This window comes from Pelophylax lessonae (genome assembly GCF_965119305.1).
Source record: "Pelophylax lessonae genome assembly, chromosome: 7".
NCBI lineage: Eukaryota > Metazoa > Chordata > Amphibia > Anura > Ranidae > Pelophylax > Pelophylax lessonae.
In genome coordinates, this window is record NC_138774.1 from 227,947,859 (window position 1) to 227,969,248 (window position 21,390).

Sequence of the window (21,390 nt, forward strand, 5' to 3'; positions counted from 1 at the left end):
CCAGATGATGACTACTGATTGCTGCATCCTGAGGCTGTGTGCGTTAAGGAGAGCAGTGAGCTGAGAGACTTCTGAAGGTTAGGTGGTCTTGACTTTTTCTGTGTGAAAAAGAAAACAAATAGACTATTGGTTTTTCTGCTGTATGACCAGCAGTGTCTGCCCAGCAGTAGGTTGGGACAGATACCATAGGTAGGTTCCTGTGTTTGTGAAGGCAGACGCCCCAAGTGGCCAGGGTTTATTTTATGTTTGCTTGATTTATGCTGTTTGGATGCTTGCACTTGTTAGCAGCAAATTGGAAGAATAAACCATAGACTGTTGTTTTCAACCACTCCTCGGCTGTCTCTCTGTGTAACGAACCTCCCCCCCCCAAGGGGTCACCCACACCCGGTACCAAACTAACCCCTTACAATATATATATTTATACACACACTGTGTATATATATATATATATATATATATATATATATATATATGTAGCACCCTACAAGGTAGGTGTTAGGCAAAGTATAGTGGGCCTTAGCTGCCTAACAGCAGGGCCATGATTTCAGCTGGGCTGTCATGTCTCCCAGGTGTGGCTATTGAGACTGGGGAGTCTCCCCACTGTGCTCCTTGAGAGGGCTCTCATTTGGCAGTGGAGGAAACCCAATCAATGGGTCTATATCTACCCCAGAAAGGCAGATTCTGCAGCACAGGATTCTGGGAGTGGGTATAAGTTTGAGGGGAGCGCATGACGCAGCGTCTTTGGCGGGAAGCAGAGTCCCAGGAGGGAGAGTATGGCTGTCTCTCCTCCTGTCAGCAGGATTGGGTGTCCCAGGCGGCTTGCCTGAGGGGACAGAGAGCTGAGCTGCAGAGAGGACCCGGTGTGCCTGGGACCAGCGGAGCAGAGGGGGTCCACTTTCAGGAAAGCATTCCCAGTTTGTGAGTACTGCAAACTGCCCCTGGGGGTCTGCCTATAGAGAGAGGACCACTCCGGTGAAGGTCCAAGGGATCCAGGAGCTAGCTAGCGGTCAAGGGGGTGCCAGTGTTGACCCTGAAGTGCAAAGAGGGTGCCTAGTGAGAGGACCCTGAAGTGTAAAGAGGGTGCCTAGTAAGAGGAGCCTAAGGTGTAGAGGGGGTGCCTAGTGAGAGGACCCTTAAGTGTAGAGGGGGTGCCTAGTGAGAGGACCCTGAAGAGCAAAGGGGGCGCCAGCGGTTGAGCCCTGAAGTGTTAAGTGTACAGCGTGCAGTGTACAGTGTTGAGAGGTGCAGCAGTACAAGCAGTTACAGAGAGCTACCTCAGTCAGGAAGGACTGGAGGGAGCTGTATACAGGACTTTTTGAGCTAACCAGAGTGTCAAAAGTCAAGTTCAAGTACAGTTCAGCAAGACAGTGTTTTTCAAGCGCCAGCAAGCATTGGTCGGAATCCAGCCGGCGTCAAGACAGCGCTGAACGGCATTTTTCTGCAAAGTGTCCCATTTGTACCTAGTTGAGCCAGAGGAGTATCCCACTCATTCCCTTCTCCCATCCTCTATATCAAATAAAACAAACAAACCAAAGATGCCAGAATGGTCATTGTCTCCAATCTCACACTTGGGTAGTCAGCTTAAATAGGCTGAAGGTGTCACCAGTAACAATGGCAGACCCACATCAGGCCCAATGCCTGGAAATCCTGCTACACATACATGTGTATACAGTGCATTGCGAAAGTATTTGGCCCCCTTGAACCTTTCGACCTTTTGCCACATTTCAGGCTTCAAACATAAAGATATAAAACTGTAATTTTTTGTGAAGAATCAACAACTAGTGGGACACAATCATGAAGTGGAACAAAATTTATTGGATATTTCAAACTTTGTTAACAAATAAAAAACTGAAAAATTGGGCGTGCAAAATTATTCAGCCCCCTTAAGTTAATACTTTGTAGCGCCACCTTTTGCTGCGATTACAGCTGTAAGTCGCTTGGGGTATTTCAGTTTTGTACATCGAGAGACTGAACTTTTTGCCCATTCCTCCTTGCAAAACAGCTCGAGCTCAGTGAGGATGGATGGAGAGCGTTTGTGAACAGCAGTTTTCAGTTCTTTCCACAGATTCTCGATTGGATTTAGGTCTGGACTTTGACTTGGCCATTCTAACACCTGGATATGTTTATTTGTGAACCATTCCATTGTAGATTTTGCTTTATGTTTTGGATCATTGTCTTGTTGGAAGACAAATCTCCGTCCCAGTCTCAGGTCTTTTGCAGACTCCATCAGGTTTTCTTCCAGAATGGTCCTGTATTTGGCTCCATCCATCTTCCCATCAATTTTTTTTTTTTTTTGAAAAAGATTTTTATTGAAGTCCAACTTAGGCACACAGTGCAACAGAAACATTACATAACCAGCATAGCACAACAGCCTCCAAGGGGTAAACATCCAGAAACAAAAAATGTTCCATAACACATATGGTATACAGTAAAAAAGGCAAAAACCCCTCAGACAGCCGCCGATCAGCTCGCACTAACCATGCGCCCAGTAGGACCCCAAGTTTTGCATTTTTAAAGAAAAACAACATCCCGGAACCCCCCACCCCTCAGCCCAGAACCAAGAACCAGGCCTCCCCACCCACACTCCCTTAGGAGGAGCAGGCGAGCTGGCCATCTGAACAAACCCCCCACAGGTGACAACCCAGAGAAACCCCCCATACCAATCCACCAGGTCCGTGGCAGAGCACACCAATCACTCAACAGTCACACATCAGGGGAATGATCTAAGCCTCAATCCGCCCCCCATATCGCTCCAGACCCATCCTAACCATTAACCTGCGGTTCCACTAAAGTAGCCTCCGAGTCCACCCATCGGTACCACACCTTCCTAAACTTCTTAGGTGACCCCCTAGCCTCATAAGTCATCCTGTACAGTACAATGTCGGCATTCACCACCCGTATCCACATCCCAAGAGTCAACTCCGCAGTATAGATCCAACTCCTGGCGATCAATTTCCTAACGCAGAAAAAAAGAATGCGGAGAAACAGCTTGGTGGCCATATCTAGACCCTCCACCTCCACGACCCCCAGTAAACACACCAGGGGAGAACAAATATTCGGGAGACCAAAGCTATCCGCAATAAATTTCGTAACCTGAGACCACAGTGGTCGCACCTTAGGGCAGTCCCAGACCATATGCAGAAAGGAGCCTCGATCTCCCGAACACTTGTGGCACAAATCAGTATCCCTCTTACGCATAGAGAACAGACGAACCGGAGTATAGTAGGTCTGGTGTAGATATCTCAGCTGTATCATCTTGTCGGTCGAAGAAATAACCGTGCCCAAATAATTCTCCAATACCTCCTCCCACTGCTCCTCGGTCAAGTCAGGAATAAAGGTCACCCACCTAGCCCTGGCCCTATCCACTGCCCCAGAACCCCCAGGACACAGCGCCCCGTAGTATCTGGAAATCCGTTTCATCGGCTCCGGATCCATTAACAGAGCTTCGAGCGAGGGGTTAGTCAAAACCACAACCCCCCCCCCAAACTGCACCCGCACCGCGTGCTGAAGTTGTAAGTACCTGAAGCGCCACGTCCCGGGGATCCCAAAGGTCTCCCTCAGCTGTGTGAAGGACACCAACCTACCCTGATAGAAGAGCTGATGTAGGTACTTCAGACCATATCTAGCCCAACTACCCCCATCTTGCATACGGACAAACTCCTTCAGCGCCGGATTAAACCACAAAGGGCTATTCGGCGAAGTCACCAAAGAATCGTCCCCGATCCGCGCGGCACAAAGCCGAAAGATTTTCCCCGGCAAACGCATCACCGACCCCAGGTCCCGCCCAGGAGCCCCCCCCCGATATAGGACATTAATCAGCGATTCAAAGGAGGAGGCCAGGGCCGCCTCCACCTCAACCGCTGCGTTAGGCACCTGCGGAAAATATCTCCAATGTAGGAAAACCAACTGCGAAGCAAAATAATAAGAACGCAGATCCGGCACCGCCAGTTCCCATCAATTTTAACCATCTTCCCTGTCCCTGCTGAAGAAAAGCAGGCCCAAACTATGATGCTGCCACCACCATGTTTGACAGTGAGGATGGTGTGTTCAGGGTGATGAGCTGTGTTGCTCTTACGCCAAACATAACATTTTGCATTGTTGCCAAAAAGTTCGATTTTTGGTTTCATCTGACCAGAGCACCTTCTTCCACATGTTTGGTGTGTCTCCCAGGTGGCTTGCGGCAAACTTTAAACTACAGAAATGGCTTTCTTCTTGCCACTCTTCCATAAAGGCCAGATTTGTGCAGTATACGACTGATTGTTGTCCTATGGACAGAGTCTCCCACCTCAGCTGTAGATATCTGCAGTTCATCCAGAGTGATCATGGGCCTCTTGGCTGCATCTCTGATCAGTCTTCTCCTTGTATGAGCTGAAAGTTTAGAGGGACGGCCAGGTCTTTGTAGATTTGCAGTGGTCTGATACTCCTTCCATTTCAATATTATCGCTTGCACAGTGCTCCTTGGGATGTTTAAAGCTTGGGAAATCTTTTTGTATCCAAATCCGGCTTTAAACTTCTCCACAATAGTATCTTGGACCTGCCTGGTGTGTTCCTTGTTCTTCATGATGCTCTCTGCGCTTTAAACTGACCTCTGAGACTATCACAGTGCAGGTGCATTTATACGGAGACTTGATTACACACAGGTGGATTCTGTTTATCATCATTAGTCATTTAGGTCAGCATTGGATCATTCAGAGATCCTCACTGAACTTCTGGAGAGAGTTTGCTGCACTGAAAGTAAAGGGGCTGAATAATTTTGCACGCCCAATTTTTCAGTTTTTTATTTGTTAACAAAGTTTGAAATAGCCAATAAATTTTGTTCCACTTCATGATTGTGTCCCACTTGTTGTGTCAAAATGTGGCAAAAGGTCACAAAGTTCAAGGGGGCCAAATACTTTCGCAAGGCACTGTATATATATATATATATATATATATATATATATATATATACACACATGTAGAATCCTGGCTCACTGTGTTCAGTGGAGCTGTATTTTTTTTTGCTGGGTAAGTTTAGCTTGTCTCACTGTAACCAACATGGCTGTAATTGTTGTGTTAGGTAAATGTAATTGTTCTCACTGTAATTCAGTGCAGCTGCATGTGATTAGTTTGGTCTGCTCAGTGTTTCAGCTTCTATTAGTTTTGACTGTTTCCTCAGCTTTCCAGATAACTGGAGAATTTTCTGGAACATAGGTGCTGCTGGGATTCTGTATAAATACTCACAGACACAGAGCTTCTGGGTCTTTGCCTGCAGAGGGAAAGTCCAGTATGCAGGGCTTGCTGCCCTCCAAGGCAAAATTGCCATGTGCTTGCTGTTCGTGAGGCCTCAGGTTGGCAACCTAAGGGCCTGGATGCTGAAGCTACAGAGAGCTGACTGATGGGCTGTCTGCTGAAGATCTAGTCCGGTATCACAGGAGAAAGGAAGTTGAAAGAAGGCAACCAACTGTCCCTTAACATTTTGTGAGTACAGAAGGCTGTGAGAGATCTTAGAGACTTTTGGTCTGCTGCCACCCCTCTTGTGCTAGATAGTCAGCTGTGTGTTTGACCAAAGGGCACATTGACTAGTGTCCTGAAGAGCCTATTTTATCCAGTTCTTTGTGAAGGGACTCTGCTTTTGGCGCTCCAAAGAATGAAGCTTGCTTTTCACTGCTTCTACTACAAGTCCACAGTTTGCTATTGCAAGGACTTCTGCTTCAGCTTTCCAGAAAGCAGTTTACTGCCCTTTACCTGGAGATAGTTCTGGTTTATCCCACTCAAATCCCTCAACCCTATCCAAGATAATCCGATGTTGAGTCGATGGGACAGGAAAAGGATTTTAATTTTGGGCAAAGCGGGACCGGTTACCGGTGGTTGTGGGACTTCTAGGCGAGGCCTGTGTCATTCTATTTATTTGTTCATTTCCCTGAATAAGATCATTTTCCCTGGTCTGTTCATCTTCTTAGGGAGGTGTATTCCTGAGGGCCTTGGTGTTGGCCTTCCTTTGAGCTTGTATGATTGGTGAGCTGGTTTGTTTTCATGATTTAGGGCGTACAGTTTCCGGGTGGTTACGTTCGGTGTCATCTTGGTCAGTGTGTTGGTTTCTGCATTTACAGACTGACGAGGTGGGGTTTTGAGTGTAGTTGGTGGGTGAGTGCTCCTTCTGTCCGCACGGTTTGGGCTGTTTCCTGCTCTTAGTAGTGGAATATGGCGCTCTTCTTCTTCATTAGGACGTTTGGTGCTGTCTCAATTACACCTTGTATGGTTTATTGTTTTTGGTTTGCGCACCTTAGGGTGTGTTTAAGGGCATCGGCTGAGGGTGTCTTGGGGTTCTCCTGGGTTTGTTCGCCCTCACTTGTTTCTTGTTTCACTTGATTATGTCTCTTCCTTGTTTGGCTTGTGTGTTTTGTTTTACTGTTTGTCTCTCCTTTTCATGCATCCTTGCGGTGATAAGTCGGGGTTCCTTACTGGTGCTTCCTACTGGATCTATAGCGGGGCACTCCTACGTGTAGTAGGGTGTGCTGGGTTTCAGTCGCCCGACATATCGGAAGGCGACTGGGCATTCCAGTGGGAGAATACACTGCTATTGATTGGGACGCCTGGCTTTGGTTGGGTTGGGTCGTTGCCATGATCGAGTGTTATCCTCAATTGGATTGGGCCCCTTGGTGTGGCAGGACATGCCGGGAGATGTTGTGTGGGGTTTAGATCTCGGTTCAAGCTTGTTTCTTACAGTAAATTTTGACTTACGCCTTGCACTTGCTGTCCAGGGTTCACATTTGTTTGGTCTGATATGGGCATTGTTACTCACTGGTTTGGGCGGTCAATGGGGAGACTTACCGTGGCTCAGGTTTAGGTCGATGTGAGGTGTCCCGGTTTGTAGTCCGGGCTGGAGGTTTTCTGGGTGGTTCAACATTGGGAGTTGAAAGTTGAATTGTGGGGGTACTGATGTGGTGATGAGTTTTTACTGGGATATTGTGGGTATTAGGCAGTGGTGTTGGCGTGCAGGCTGGTTTTTCAGAGAGCCCTGCAGGTTTGTGGGGCCGTACAAACATATGGTGTCATGTTTGTGTGGTGGTGGCGGGGTACAAGGTCCTGGTAGGTTAGTATAGTGCAAACTTATACTTGGTAGGGACCCGTCTGAGGTACGGCTCCCAGATGGTGCAAACTTATACTTGGTAGGGACCCGTCTGAGGTACAGCTCCCTGATGGTGCAAACTTATATTTGGTAGGGACCCATCTGAGGTACGGCTCCCAGTAGTTGGTATGTTGGTACCTGCGACTGGTTGTCTCCGAGCCGGTGCTGTGGCGGCTGGAGGCCTAATTAAGTCGGACGCAGGTACCTTCTTCTTTGATGCCTACCGGGACCTTGAGGCTCCAATAAAAAAATTGGGTTTAAAGTGTTATTTACCTGTTATGTATACAGTTTGTTAATAAAAGGCTGCTATGGCCATTTAACTCCAACCTGTGGTCATGTGGTTATTTATAATGAAGAAGGAGAGTGATGGTTAGAGCAGAATGGAGACAAATCATCTTTAATCCCCTAGTCAAGAATTTCTAACTGTGAATGTGGTTTCCATTCGAGAAAAATCATACATATACACTGAAAATTTAACCTTTTTAATACCCTGAGGATTCCATTCCAAATGCAGGTCTGAAGGAAATTTTAAGAGCTTTCAAACAAAATTGGTTAAAGAAAATGTTCTGATGAACGATTTCTCTATGAACATTAATTTGAAAATATAACCCCCTTGTTGGCCAGTTTTGTGATTTTACATCTTGTTGATCAGCTGAAACATACACTGATCAAAATTATAAACACAACACTTTTGTTTTTGCCCTCATTTTTCATGAGCTGAACTCAAAGATCTAAGACTTTTTCTATGTACACAAAAGGCCTATTTCTCTCAAATATTCACAAATCTGTCTAAATCTGTGTTAGTGAGCAATTCTCCTTTGCCGAGATAATACATCCACCTCACAGGTGTGGCATATCAAGATCCTGATTAGACAGCATGATTATTGCACAGGTGTGCCTTAGGCTGGCCACAATAAAAGGCAACTCTAAAATATGCAGTTTTATCACACAGCACAATGCCACAGATGTTGCAAGTTTTGGGGGAGCGTGCAATTGGCATGCTGACTGTAGGAATGTCCACCAGAGCTGTTGCCCGTGAATTGAATGTTCATTTCTCTACCAGAAGCCGTCTCCAAAGGTGGTTCAGAAATTGGCAGTACATCCAACCGGCCTCATCACCTGCAGATCATGTGTAACCACACCAGCCTAGGACCTCCACATACAGCATCTTCACCTCCAAGATCGTCCGAGACCTGCCACCGGACAGCTGCTAAAACATTCAGTTTGCATAATCCAAGAATTTCTGCACAACTGTCTCGAGCTGACTGCAGTTAGTCATCGTAACCGTCTTGAGTGGGGAAAATGCTCACATTCGATGGCGTCTGGCACTTTGGAGAGGTGTTCTCTTCATGGATGAATCCCAGTTTTCTTAGATTTTTGAGTTAAACTCATGAAAAATGGGGGCAAAAACAAGTGTTGCATTTATAATTTTGTTCAGTATATATATGATGAAAGGTGTCAGTGCTTTTCAGAATACATCATAATGGCGGATCTTTTCACAGGCACCTGGGAATTGCGTATTGATCTATATGCCCCTGACAACACAAGGCATTTCGCCAAGTATGCATCCTTCCAAGTTCTGGGAGAGGCTGAGAAGTATAAATTGTTACTTGGAGCTTTCACTGAGGGCAATTCAGGTAAGAGATTGATAACTGGCTGTTATTGTTCTAGTGCAGGGGTGTCATACTCAATTTCATTCTGCCAAGTCAGGTGTATGGTTGCACTCCAAGGGGTCGGTTGATGCTCTAAGAGTTCAGAATTATGCTATATACAGAGTGGAGAGTTCAGGAGTGCGCTATGTACAGAGTGAAGAGTTCAGGATTACGCTACATAACGAGTGGAGAGTTTTGGAGTCCGCTATGTACAGAGTGAAGAGTTTAGGATTACGCTACGTACAGAGTGGAGAGTTTAGGAGTGCACTACCTACAGCATGAAGAGTTCAGGATTACGCTATGTACAGAGTGCAGAGTTCAGGATTATGCTATGTACAGAGTGCAGAGTTCAAGATTACGCTATGTACAGAGTGCAGAGTTCAAGATTACGCTATGTACAAAGTGCAGAGTTCATGATCCCACTATGTACAAAGTGCAGAGTTCATGATCACGCTATGTACAAAGTGCAGAGTTCATGATCACGCTATGTACAAAGTGCAGAGTTCATGATTACCCTATGTACAAAGTGCAGAATTCATGATTACCCTATGAACAGAGTGCAGAGTTCAGGATTATACTACATACCGAGTGGAGAATTTAGGATTACGCTATGTACAGAGTTCAGGATTACGCTAAATACAGTGTTCAGAGTTTAGTATTACACTATGTACAGAGTGCAGAGTTCAGGATTACACTATGTACAGAGTGCAGAGTTCAGTATTATGCTATGTACAGAGTGCAGAGTTCAGTATTATGCTATGTACAGAGTGCAGAGTTCAGTATTACGCTATGTACAGAGTGCAGAGTTTAGTATTACGCTATGTACAGAGTGCAGAGTTCAGTATTACGCTATGTACAGAGTGCAGAGTTCAGTATTACGCTATGTACAGAGTGCAGAGTTTAGTATTACGCTATGTACAGAGTGCAGAGTTCAGGATTACACTATGTACAGAGTGCAGAGTTCAGTATTATGTACAGAGTGCAGAGTTCAGTATTACGCTATGTACAGAGTGCAGAGTTCAGTATTATGCTATGTACAGAGTGCAGAGTTCAGTATTACGCTATGTACAGAGTGCAGAGTTTAGTATTACGCTATGTACAGAGTGCAGAGTTCAGTATTATGCTATGTACAGAGTGCAGAGTTCAGTATTATGCTATGTACAGAGTGCAGAGTTCAGTATTACGCTATGTACAGAGTGCAGAGTTCAGTATTATGCTATGTACAGAGTGCAGAGTTCAGTATTATGCTATGTACAGAGTGCAGAGTTCAGTATTACGCTATGTACAGAGTGCAGAGTTCAGTATTACGCTATGTACAGAGTGCAGAGTTCAGTATTATGCTATGTACAGAGTGCAGAGTTCAGTATTACGCTATGTACAGAGTGCAGAGTTCAGTATTATGCTATGTACAGAGTGCAGAGTTCAGTATTACGCTATGTACAGAGTGCAGAGTTCAGTATTATGCTATGTACAGTGTGCAGAGTTCAGTATTATGCTATGTACAGAGTGCAGAGTTAAGTATTACGCTATGTACAGATTGGAGAGTTTAGGGGTGTACTATGCACAGAGTGCAGAGTTCAAGAACGAGCTACGTACCGAGTGGAGAGTTTAGAAGTGAGCTACGTACAGAGTGCAGAGATCAGGATTACGCTACATACCGAGTGCACAGTTTAGGATTAGGCTGTGTACTAGGGCTGCGCATCTTCACTTACCTCACGATTCTATGCGATTACGATTATTAGGGTCGCGATTCGATACGATTCGATTCCGCGATGCATCACGATTACTATGGGGACCCTTTTCTAAAGGGGGATCTATGATGACCCTGCTCTAAAGGGGGATCTATGGGGACCCTGCTCTAAAGGAGATCTATGGAATAGATCCCCTTTAGTGCAGGGTCACCATAGATCCCCCTTTAGAGCAGGCCAGCATCCCCAGAGATCCCCCTTTAGTAGAGCAGGTCCCCCCATAGATCCCCCTTTAGTAGAGCAGGTCCCCTCATAGATCCCCCTTTAGAGCAGGCCACAACAGGTTAGAAGAGTGACCTGATGCTAGTTGTAGTAACGTAGGCCCTGGTAAGGAGGAATGCTGGGCTCTGTAGTCCCCCTAGTTGTAGTATAGCAGGCTCTGGTAAGGAGGAATGCTGGGCTCTGTAGTCCCCCTAGTTGTAGTATAACAGGCTCTGGTAAGGAGGAATGCTTGGCTCTGTACAGAGCTACAGAGCCCAGCATTCCTCCTTACCAGGGCCTGTTATACTACAACTAGGGGGACTAAAGAGCCCAGCATTCCTCGTTACCAGGGCCTACTGTACTACAACTAGGGGGACTACAGAGCCCAGCATTCCTCCTTACCAGGGCCTACTGTACTACAACTAGGGGCACTACAGAGCCCAGCATTCCTCCTTACCAGGGCCTGTTATATAACAACTACGTGGACTACAGAGTCTGTAGTAGTCCCCCTAGTTGTAGTATAACAGGCCCTGGTAAGGAGGAATGCTGGGCTCTGTAGTGCCCCTAGTTGTATTATAGCAGGCCCTGGTAAGGAGGAATGCTGGGCCCTGTAGTACCATGACTTACCAGGAAGCAGAGCTGCAGCCAGTTGTGGATGAAGTAGAGGTAGGTGTATGGAGTAGGGCTCGGACAGGTCCTGGGTGATGAGCCTCATGTAGGGAATTTGGAGCTCGGACTAGTGCAGTGCACGGTACAGGCAGAAAGCAAGGCCTCCTCGCTCCCCTGCGGTCAACTCAGGCTGTCTGCCGAGAACTGCACCGCTACCAGAAGTGTACCGAGCTGGGAAGGCCGTGACTTCGGGCGGCCGGGCTGTCAGAGCGGGCGGTCGGGCAGCAGCGTGCTAAGTGGGCGTGCCGTGTGTATCCCGGGGCCAGAGAGAGCACTGATACCTCCGCTCTCCTCCTCTCCTCTCCCGCGCCGCGAGGAGGAGCTCCGTATCCCACAAGCCCGGCCAGCGCCGCCATGTCACTTCTGTCCCCGCCCCCGGAAGTGACGTCATTAGGTAATCGATTATTCAACCACCCCGAATCGATGCAGAATCGCGAAGGGTTGCATTGCGATGCATCGATTCGGCGATTATTTTCAGCAGCCCTACTGTGTACCTAGTGCAGAGTTCAGGGGTGCGCTGCAGGGTTGTGGAATGTGCTACATACAGAGTGCAGGATCTCCCTCCACACCTCCACAGCCTTCATCCCCTGCATCCCCCCCCTTAAAGTTTCCTTGGCACTCTGCTTTCTTCTCCTACCTGGGCCGGTGTAACGTTAGAATTCCATACCTCGTTAGATTTCCATACCCTCGTCACTTCCTGTCTCAAACAGCTGAGCAGCGCAGCAGTGCGCATGCCCAGAGCCCCGGATACGTATTTGAACAGCAAAGAATTTGAAAAGTGTGCATGCTCGGAGGGTAGGAAATTATCACCGCACTGTGTGTAATTTTATACTTGTGGCGGTAATATTAAAACAGTTTGGCTGCAACATCAATAATCTCCTCTCCTATCCTTGTGACTTGCCTGATCTCGCCTAATAAATATAAAAGCGGTGGCGGGTGTATGAGATGTAAATGACGGGGATCGCGGCTCCGTGATCTGCTTTTATATTTATTACCTGAGAGCAGGGAAGTGACAGGGGAAGGAGCGGAGATGAGCCATGTTGCAGAGGAGCTGTTTTAATGTAACCGCCGCAAGTGTAACTAGCGTGAGAAATCCATACCCTCCGTAGGTGCAGCGGAAGTGACGAGGGTATGGTTTTCTCACGGGTATGGTTTTTTCACGGAACACCGGCTCTAGTACCTCCTTGTTTAGGGGGCTCCAGTACCAGTGTAGGCAACTCTGCTTCGCCTTACAAGGAGATCATTCTGTCAGTTAGATCAGATTCTGATGATCTGTCCCCGCTGTGCCCTGCTGTGAGTACCTGCAGGGATATATTAGAGCTGTGAGCCACTCAGGAAAAAGCTGCCCTTGTAAATAAAGAAGGCTTCCGTGTCTTTAAGTGAAAAGAGGGAGCGGGGAGCAGTAGGTGAGAGTTGGATGTAGCAAAACAGAGCTGAAAAACTGGGTGCAAGGGGCACATGAAATGGCCTGGGGGGCCGGATTCAGCCCCTGGGCCTAGTGTTTGACATATGTCTTCTAGTGGATGTCTAAGAGCAGTCTATTTGGACCTCTAAAATGTTAGCACAAGCCTGGACCCAGTGACAGACTAAGGTAACAGTCCATGAATTCCTTGTCCAGCAATGGCTGCCTAGCACAATCTCTCTGCAGATATAAAAGACACAAATTAATGCGGCTCTGTAGTCACCAGTACATAATAAAAAGTATTATTTAATGCAAACAGTGCAATTGCCTGGATTTTACTTGCAATTTACTGCATATTAGAGCTCAGACTGGCAGAGAAAGAAGCAGCACAAGGAGCCAATCGGTTGTGTTTTAGTGTTCATGCGCTAACAAGAAGCTTGCTGATAGGAGGACAGAGCAAAGGGACAAAAAGATGAACTAATCAGTTTGGTGCTTCTACTTTCATTGTCCGGTTACTTGCTGGGGAAGAGAAGAAACAAGACTTGTTAGTGTTACTTTACTGCAACAGAGAAAAAAAACATTAGATAGGGCTGTGCTGTGTTTCAAGGTTTTGTAAATCTCAGCGATTAATTAACAGAAGTAAAATTCCTGTGGCAAGTATAAAACCCCTCTTAAATATAATTATCTATTTTCTATAAGTAATAATGAAACTTGACAAATTACAGCAAGAGTCTTCATTGTGGACAAGCGTACCCGCCTATATAAAGCGGACTACTGGTACCACTGTGATAACAACAGTCCCAGCAAACTTTTAAGTGACACTCTATAGTATTCCCTATTCACTTCTCCCCAACAGCAACTAAAAGGTTATATAGGGAGGGAGGGGGGCGTGGTGAAGGAGCTGGTCCAGCACAGACTGTAATTTGACACTCCCAGAATAAGAGAGGGCTATGATATGCAAGGAGAGATTGGGCTATGCTAGGGAACTGAATTGTCATTTTTTTCAAAGGCACATTGCAAGTGATTAAAAATTATTTTTAGAAAGGGAAAACACTGCACATAAGTATTTGAAATATTTAATATTCTGTGCTTTTACCTGCAATATTTTAGGTTGGGGACAGGTTCTCTTTCATTGCGTGTAGCGTTTAATTATATTCATTATTTATATTTGTAAAAATTCTCAATTAAATTTCTTGATTTAAGCTATAATGCATGTATGAAGACATATTTCTGGGTGACAAAGGGTGCAGTTTCCTTTTTCCTGGCGGGGTTATAGGTCCCCTTCCATGAATGTATGCATTTGCTACCAGGCACATCTCCAAGTCATTAAAGTGATTGTAAAGTCTCGTCTTTTTTTTTTTTTAAATAACAAACATGTTATACTTACTTCCTCTGTGCATTTGGTTTTGCACAGACTAGTCCGGATCTTCCTCATCTCGGGTCCCTCTTCGCTGTTCCTGGCCCCTCCCTCCTGTCGAGTGCCACCATAGCAAGCAGCTTGCTATGGGGGCACCTAAGCTGAGCTGCAGCTCTGTGTGTCCATTCAGACATAGAGCTGCCATTTCTCTTCTGATTGATTAACTGACTTTGATTGACAGCAGCTGGAGCCAATGGCGCCACTGCTGTGTCTCAGCCAATCTGGAGGGAGAGTCCCAAACAGCCGAGGGACATCGCTGGACAGAGATGGGGCTCAGGTAAGTATTAGGGGTGCTGGGGGGGCTACTGCACACAGAAGGCTTTTTATCTTAATGCAATGAATGCATTAGGATAAAGAACCTTCTGCCTTTACAACTCCTTTAAGGTTTACTAGCTGACCCTAAGCTTGGAAATGCAATATGTAGCTGCTCTGTCCTTAACCTTCCTAGCGGTATTCCCGAGCGTGACTCGGGGTTAGATTTTAGAGCCAAAAGCGGTAACCCCGAGCCACACTCGGGGTAGCGCTAAGAAGATCGCTGGATCCTGGTAGAGGTTTTACTTACCTTTTCTCCGGGATCCAGCGAAGAATGTGGGCGGTATGCGGCGGCGGAGCTTCCTCCCGATCGTCTGCGAGCCCCGGCTTCCGTCTCCGGCGACGTCAAATTCAAATGTAAAACACACCAAACACACTGATACTATTCAAAATAAAAAAAAAATCACATTACATTGCCCCCCAGTACCCTTTCCTGCAGTTTTACTGTACTTTTTATGTGTGTATATATATATATATATATATATATATATATATATATATATATATATATATATATGTATATATATATATATATATATATATATATATATATATATATACACACACATATATATAAATATATATATATATATATATATATATATACGTATATATACAGTGCCTTGCGAAAGTATTCGGCCCCCTTGAACTTTGCGACCTTTTGCCACATTTCGGGCTTCAAACATAAAGATATAAAACTGTAATTTTTTTGTGAAGAATCAACAACAAGTGGGATACAATCATGAAGTGGAAAAAAAAATTATTGGATATTTCAAACTTTGTTAACAAATAAAAAACGGAAAAATTGGGCGTGCAAAATTATTCAGCCCCTTTACTTTCAGTGCAGCAAAGTCTCTCCAGAAGTTCAGTGAGGATCTCTGAATAATCCAATGTTGACCTAAATGACTAATGATGATAAATAGAATCCACCTGTGTGTAATCAAGTCTCTGTATAAATGCACCTGCACTGTGATAGTCTCAGAGGTCCGTTTAAAGCGCAGAGAGCATCATGAAGAACAAGGAACACACCAGGCAGGTCCGAGATACTATTGTGGAGAAGTTTAAAGCCGGATTTGGATACAAAAAGATTTCCCAAACATCCCAAGGAGCACTGTGCAAGCGATAATATTGCAATGGAAGGAGTATCAGAGCACTGCAAAGCATGTATCCGGAACGCTATGCATTACAATGGGGTCCGGAACCAGAAGTGACGTGACGACGCCGTATGCGTTTCGTCATTCAACGTTCTCAGCAGCCTGACTCCTGACACTGTGTTTAGCTCAAAGCCCTCCACTGACTGAGGTAGCTCTTTGTAACTGCTTGTGCTGCTGCAACTCTCTACTCTGTACACTGCACACTTACCTCTTCAGGGCCCAACCACTGGCGCCCTCTTTACACTGCATGGTCCTCTGACTAGGCCCCCCCCTCTAATACTTCAGGGTCCTCTGACTAGGCACCCCCTCTACTATTAGCTGGCTCCCGGATCCCTTGGACCTTCACCGGAGTGGTCCCCTCACAGCTAGGCAGACCCCCAGGGGCAATTCACAGTACTCACAACCTTGGAAGGCTTTCCTGGAACTGAACCTCTCTTTCTCCGCTGGTTCTCAGCACACTGGATCCCTTCTGCAACTCATTTCAGCTCTCTCTCTCTGCGCTCTCAGACCAGCCGCCCGAGACACCCGATTCTTCTGACAGGAGGAGAGACAGCCATACTTTCCCTCCTGGGACTCTGCTTCCAGCCAAAGACGCTGCGTCATGCGTTCCCCTCAAACTTATACCCACTCCCAGAATCCTCTGCGGCAGAATCTGCCTTCTGGGTAGCTAAAGGCCTGAATGTGTCTCTGATTGGGTTTCCTCCACTGTCCAATGAGAATCCTCTCATGGAGCCAGTGGGGAGACTCCCCTCTCAGCAGACACACCTGGGAGATATGACAGCCTTGCTGAAAATCACGGCCCTGCTGTTAGGCAGCCAAGACCCACTATACTTTTACTAGCACCTACAGTGCCTTGCGAAAGTATTCGGCCCCCCTTGAACTTTGCGACCTTTTGCCACATTTCGGGCTTCAAACATAAAGATATAAAACTGTAATTTTTTTGTGAAGAATCAACAACAAGTGGGATACAATCATGAAGTGGAAAAAAATTATTGGATATTTCAAACTTTGTTAACAAATAAAAAACGGAAAAATTGGGCATGCAAAATTATTCAGCCCCTTTACTTTCAGTGCAGCAAAGTCTCTCCAGAAGTTCAGTGAGGATCTCTGAATGATCCAATGTTGACCTAAATGACTAATGATGATAAATAGAATCCACCTGTGTGTAATCAAGTCTCTGTATAAATGCACCTGCACTGTGATAGTCTCAGAGGTCCGTTTAAAGCGCAGAGAGCATCATGAAGAACAAGGAACACACCAGGCAGGTCCGAGATACTATTGTGGAGAAGTTTAAAGCCGGATTTGGATACAAAAAGATTTCCCAAACATCCCAAGGAGCACTGTGCAAGCGATAATATTGCAATGGAAGGAGTATCAGAGCACTGCAAATCTACGAAGACCTGGCCGTCCCTCTAAACTTTCAGCTTATACAAGGAGAAGACTGATCAGAGTTACAGCCAAAAGGCCCATGATCACTCTGGATGAACTGCAGAGATCTACAGCTGAGGTGAGAGACTCTGTCCATAGGACAACAATCAGTCGTATACTGCACAAATCTGGCCTTTATGGAAGAGTGGCAAGAAGAAAGCCATAAAAAGTGTCGTTTAAAGTTTGCCACAAGCCACCTGGGAGACACCAAACATGTGGAAGAAGGTGCTCTGGTCAGCTTATGGCAACAATGCAAAACGTTATGTTTGGCGTAAAAACAACACAGCTCATCACCCTGAACACACTATCCCCTCTGTCAAACATGGTGGTGGCAGCATCATGGTTTGGGCCTGCTTTTCTTCAGCAGGGACAGGGAAGATGGTTAAAATTGATGGGAAGATGGATGGAGCCAAATACAGAACCATTCTGGAAGAAAACCTGATGGAGTCTGCAAAAGACCTGAGACTGGGATGGAGATTTGTCTTCCAACAAGACAATGATCCAAAACATAAAGCAAAATCTACAATGGAATGGTTCACAAATAAACATATCCAGGTGTTAGAATGGCCAAGTCAAAGTCCAGACCTGAATCCAATCGAGAATCTGTGGAAAGAACTGAAAACTGCTGTTCACAAACGCTCTCCATCCAACCTGACTGAACTCGAGCTGTTTTGCAAGGAGTAATGGGCAAAAATTTCAGTCTCTCGATGTGCAAAACTGATAGAGACATACCCCAAGCGACTTACAGCTGTAATCGCAGCAAAAGGGGGCGCTACAAAGTATTAACTTAAGGGGGCTGAACAATTTTGCACGCCAATTTTTCAGTTTTTTATTTGTTAAAAAAGTTTGAAATATCCAATAAATTTCGTTCCACTTCATGATTATGTCCCACTTGTTGTTGATTCTTCACAAAAAATTACAGTTTTATATCTTTATGCTTGAAGCCTGAAATTTGGCAAAAGGTCGAAAAGTTCAAGGGGGTCGAATACTTTCGCAAGGCACTGTATATATATATATATATATATATATGTATATATATATATATATATATATATACGTAATTCTTGTGAATGAGCAGCCCAAACCAACTGTATACATTATATATATATATAAAATAAATGTAAACAGTTGGTTTGGGCTGCTCATTCACAAGAATTAAATGCAAAATAATGGTACCTAAAATCCAAAAGAATCATACCGCCAGGGAGGTTAATGTACAATGAGCCAGAGATGTGCCTTTTAAAAGCATTACTTAGAGCTTTGAACAAGTTCTGGGGTTAATCCATACTGACAGCACAATCTATACAGACTGTGAAGATTCTTATTTAGGAACGCCCTTTTATATGTTCTTTTATATTTATGTAGCACTACTCCCTGGGGAGCTGCTTAAAGCGGGTTCCCCTGGGTTACCCATAGCAACGACTTGTAAATCTGTAATACTTTAGGTTCTTGGCTCAGTCAGTAAACAGTCCAGGGGATTTGGTTTTTGTTGTTTTTATTTTATGATGGGATGGGAGAAGGGATAAGTGGGATACTCCAACTTGAACTATGCACAATGTGAGGGACATCTATCTGTAGTGTGCGGCAAGGCCGCTGTTCACCTTGCCACAGAAGTGAAGATAAATTGACTGTTCCTATTTGAATATTCTCTTCAGGGTTTAAATACTTGGTACCCCCTTTACTCTAACTGCCTTTGTGTGCTAACACCTGTCTACTGACTCTAGCCACTGGAGTGGTCCCTTTCCTGGGCAGACCCTTTGGCAAGCTTCCCTGTACTCACAGACACTGTTTTTCCAGAGTTGCTCTGCTTTCACCTCCTCAGTCAGCTTCACTGGACCTCTGGGTTCAGCCACACCACTGATTCACTAGGCAGACTGCCTGTGACCACCTTTCCTTGCTGACAGGAAAGACAGCCGTCACCCTCCTCCTGGAACTCTGCTTCCCGCCAAAGACGCCCTGTCATTTGTGCCCTTGGCTTTTATGACCAATCCCTGGATGCACTGCAGTTGTGCCCTCCCACTGAGACAGCCACAAAAGCCTGTGTGTCATTGGCTGGGTTTCCTCCACTGTCCAATGGGCTCCCCTATTGGATGCAGTGGGGACACTCCCTCAGACCAAATGAATCACACATGGACACATGTAATAGGCAAAACTAGAAATCCTGCTCCCTGATAAGCAGACAGAGCAACAATGGTTTTCCTGCTGCTTTCCTGTTAAGCAGGAAATGCCAAAACTATATCTTCTATCTAGCACCTGACTAGGAGGGTGCTACATTTAAAAATGACTGGATATTTTTGTATTTATATTGCGGGAGATATGCATTCTTTGTCGAAACTTTTGTATTCTTTCTTGTGAAATACTTCAATAAAAATATTGAAACAGAAATAGCAATTACTATTTTTAGGGTAACTTCTATGGTTCGTTGACTCCCATTAATGAATAAAAGTCCGTGTTGTAAATAATGATCATTAGAGCTTAGTGAATTAAGTCTAATGCAGACAGATTAGCAGTTTCCTGGAGCAGGGACTTAGCACCCAAAATTGTGCCAGTAAAAATCAACAGCTGATTGCAAAGAAAATGGTACACAGTGTCCACTATAGCTGTATGTAATTTTTTTTATAGTACCACACCTTTAATTTATGTTATTTTTTTTTTAGGTGACTCCCTGCGTACTCATGAAAACATGCCGTTCTCCACAAAGGACAATGACGTTAGTGCAGCCAAATGTGTCAGCCTGTATAAAGGAGGATGGTGGTACAATAACTGCCACAATTCAAACCTGAATGGGCTTTACCTGCTGGGACCTACCAGCTCCTACGCTGACGGTATCGTCTGGAGCACCGGAAAAGGCTATAATTATTCCTACAAGATATCTGAAATGAAGATTAGGCCAACCTAAGGACACCTAGGGGTCTATTAATAATGAAATAAATATATGTTTGATGAATGTGACAAGCATTCGCTCATTTTTGTCAAATTTATACCGTATTTATCTTAATAGTGATTTCCTATGATCATTCTTCATCACATAAATCCAGTCATAAAGGGAGAACAGGCCTCCTTATAATGGGCTCATCAGCTATGCACAACCAGGAATACAAGCACAGTTATCTCGCCTTTAAAATGCCAAGTGGCTTAAAGTAGATATAAACCCTCAATAGAAAATATTTCATTTGCTAAAGCATTGTGTGTCATAAACATTTGCCATGTTTTTTTTTTTAATTTCCATAAAATATTATTTTCTCCTTTTTTTCATCCTTATATATTTTTTTTTCTGCATGCAACTGAAACAGTGTCTGCTACTACTCTGGACCGATTTACTGATAGGGACATAGGCTGACCATGCTTACATAATGTGTGTCAGCATGGCCACTCGTAGTTAAAAGGTGAGTGAGACACACACTCTCTATAGCATGTTATTGCCGCATTCCTATTATGCACGAGAGAAAGGGGAGGGAGGAGGGGGGAAAAGAGAGAAAACCACACAAATAAGTGGGGTCTCTCACCCCCTCAAATATTTTGGGACTTTATAGGCAATTTGCAATTGCTGATCTCAGTGAGAAGAAATGTAACAGTCAATTAATACAAAATATCATTTTAATTAGCAAAGACATACAAAGATACAATAGTAGACATGTGTTCAGTAAGACATTACATACACATAACCGTAGGACAAACTCCTACACCACTGGAACCCCAATGCCTCTGAAACCAAGGCGATTCATATAAATACATGATAAGTCATGATGAATCATGATATATTGGTATAATAATAAAATGTAGGGTTCACTCGTGGAAGATATGGAATCGCGACGCGTTTCGCTTAGTCGCTTCCTCAGACGATTCCTAAAGAGCTAGAAAAAACAGTGCATTAACTATACAATCTTTAATCCAAAATGTTTTGTTTCTACTATACAGTTTTTCATTTTCAATTAGTTAAAACATTTCCTTAATGTGTACATTACGATTTAATTATAACAATCATTGTATTTACTTTAAAATTTCATAAAGACATATATCAATATACATAGATGTGTAAATCATTATATTTCTCTTGTGGAGAAAAAAAAAAGGGGGGGAGGGAGGGGAGGGTTGTTGGGGGCTACTGAGAGTACCCCAACCTATTACCCAGGCCTTGAATAGGGCGGGAAAAGAAGTAAGCCAAGTACACCAACCCAGAAAAGTGAAATAATTCAAATATTCTGGGACCCAGGTGTACATATCTGAGATGCACATAATGGGAGATATAACATACAATAAAATACAATAAATCCATATCTAGTGAGACAGGGGTGTGTG

The 21,390-nt window shown here is 44.7% G+C and overlaps 1 protein-coding gene across 1 annotated transcript in view; it reads left to right on the plus strand.

Annotated features, from left to right (window-relative positions):
- Positions 1-20,095, plus strand: part of LOC309560833 (ficolin-2-like) — a 112,809-nt gene extending 92,714 nt beyond the window's left edge. The window contains exons 8-9 of the mRNA XM_082264517.1: positions 8,611-8,745; positions 19,749-20,095. Of these exons, the coding sequence (XP_082120643.1) occupies positions 8,611-8,745; positions 19,749-19,990 (377 nt within the window). The 3' untranslated portion in view covers positions 19,991-20,095. The remainder of the gene's footprint in view (positions 1-8,610; positions 8,746-19,748) is intronic.
- Positions 20,096-21,390: the final 1,295 nt, after the last annotated feature.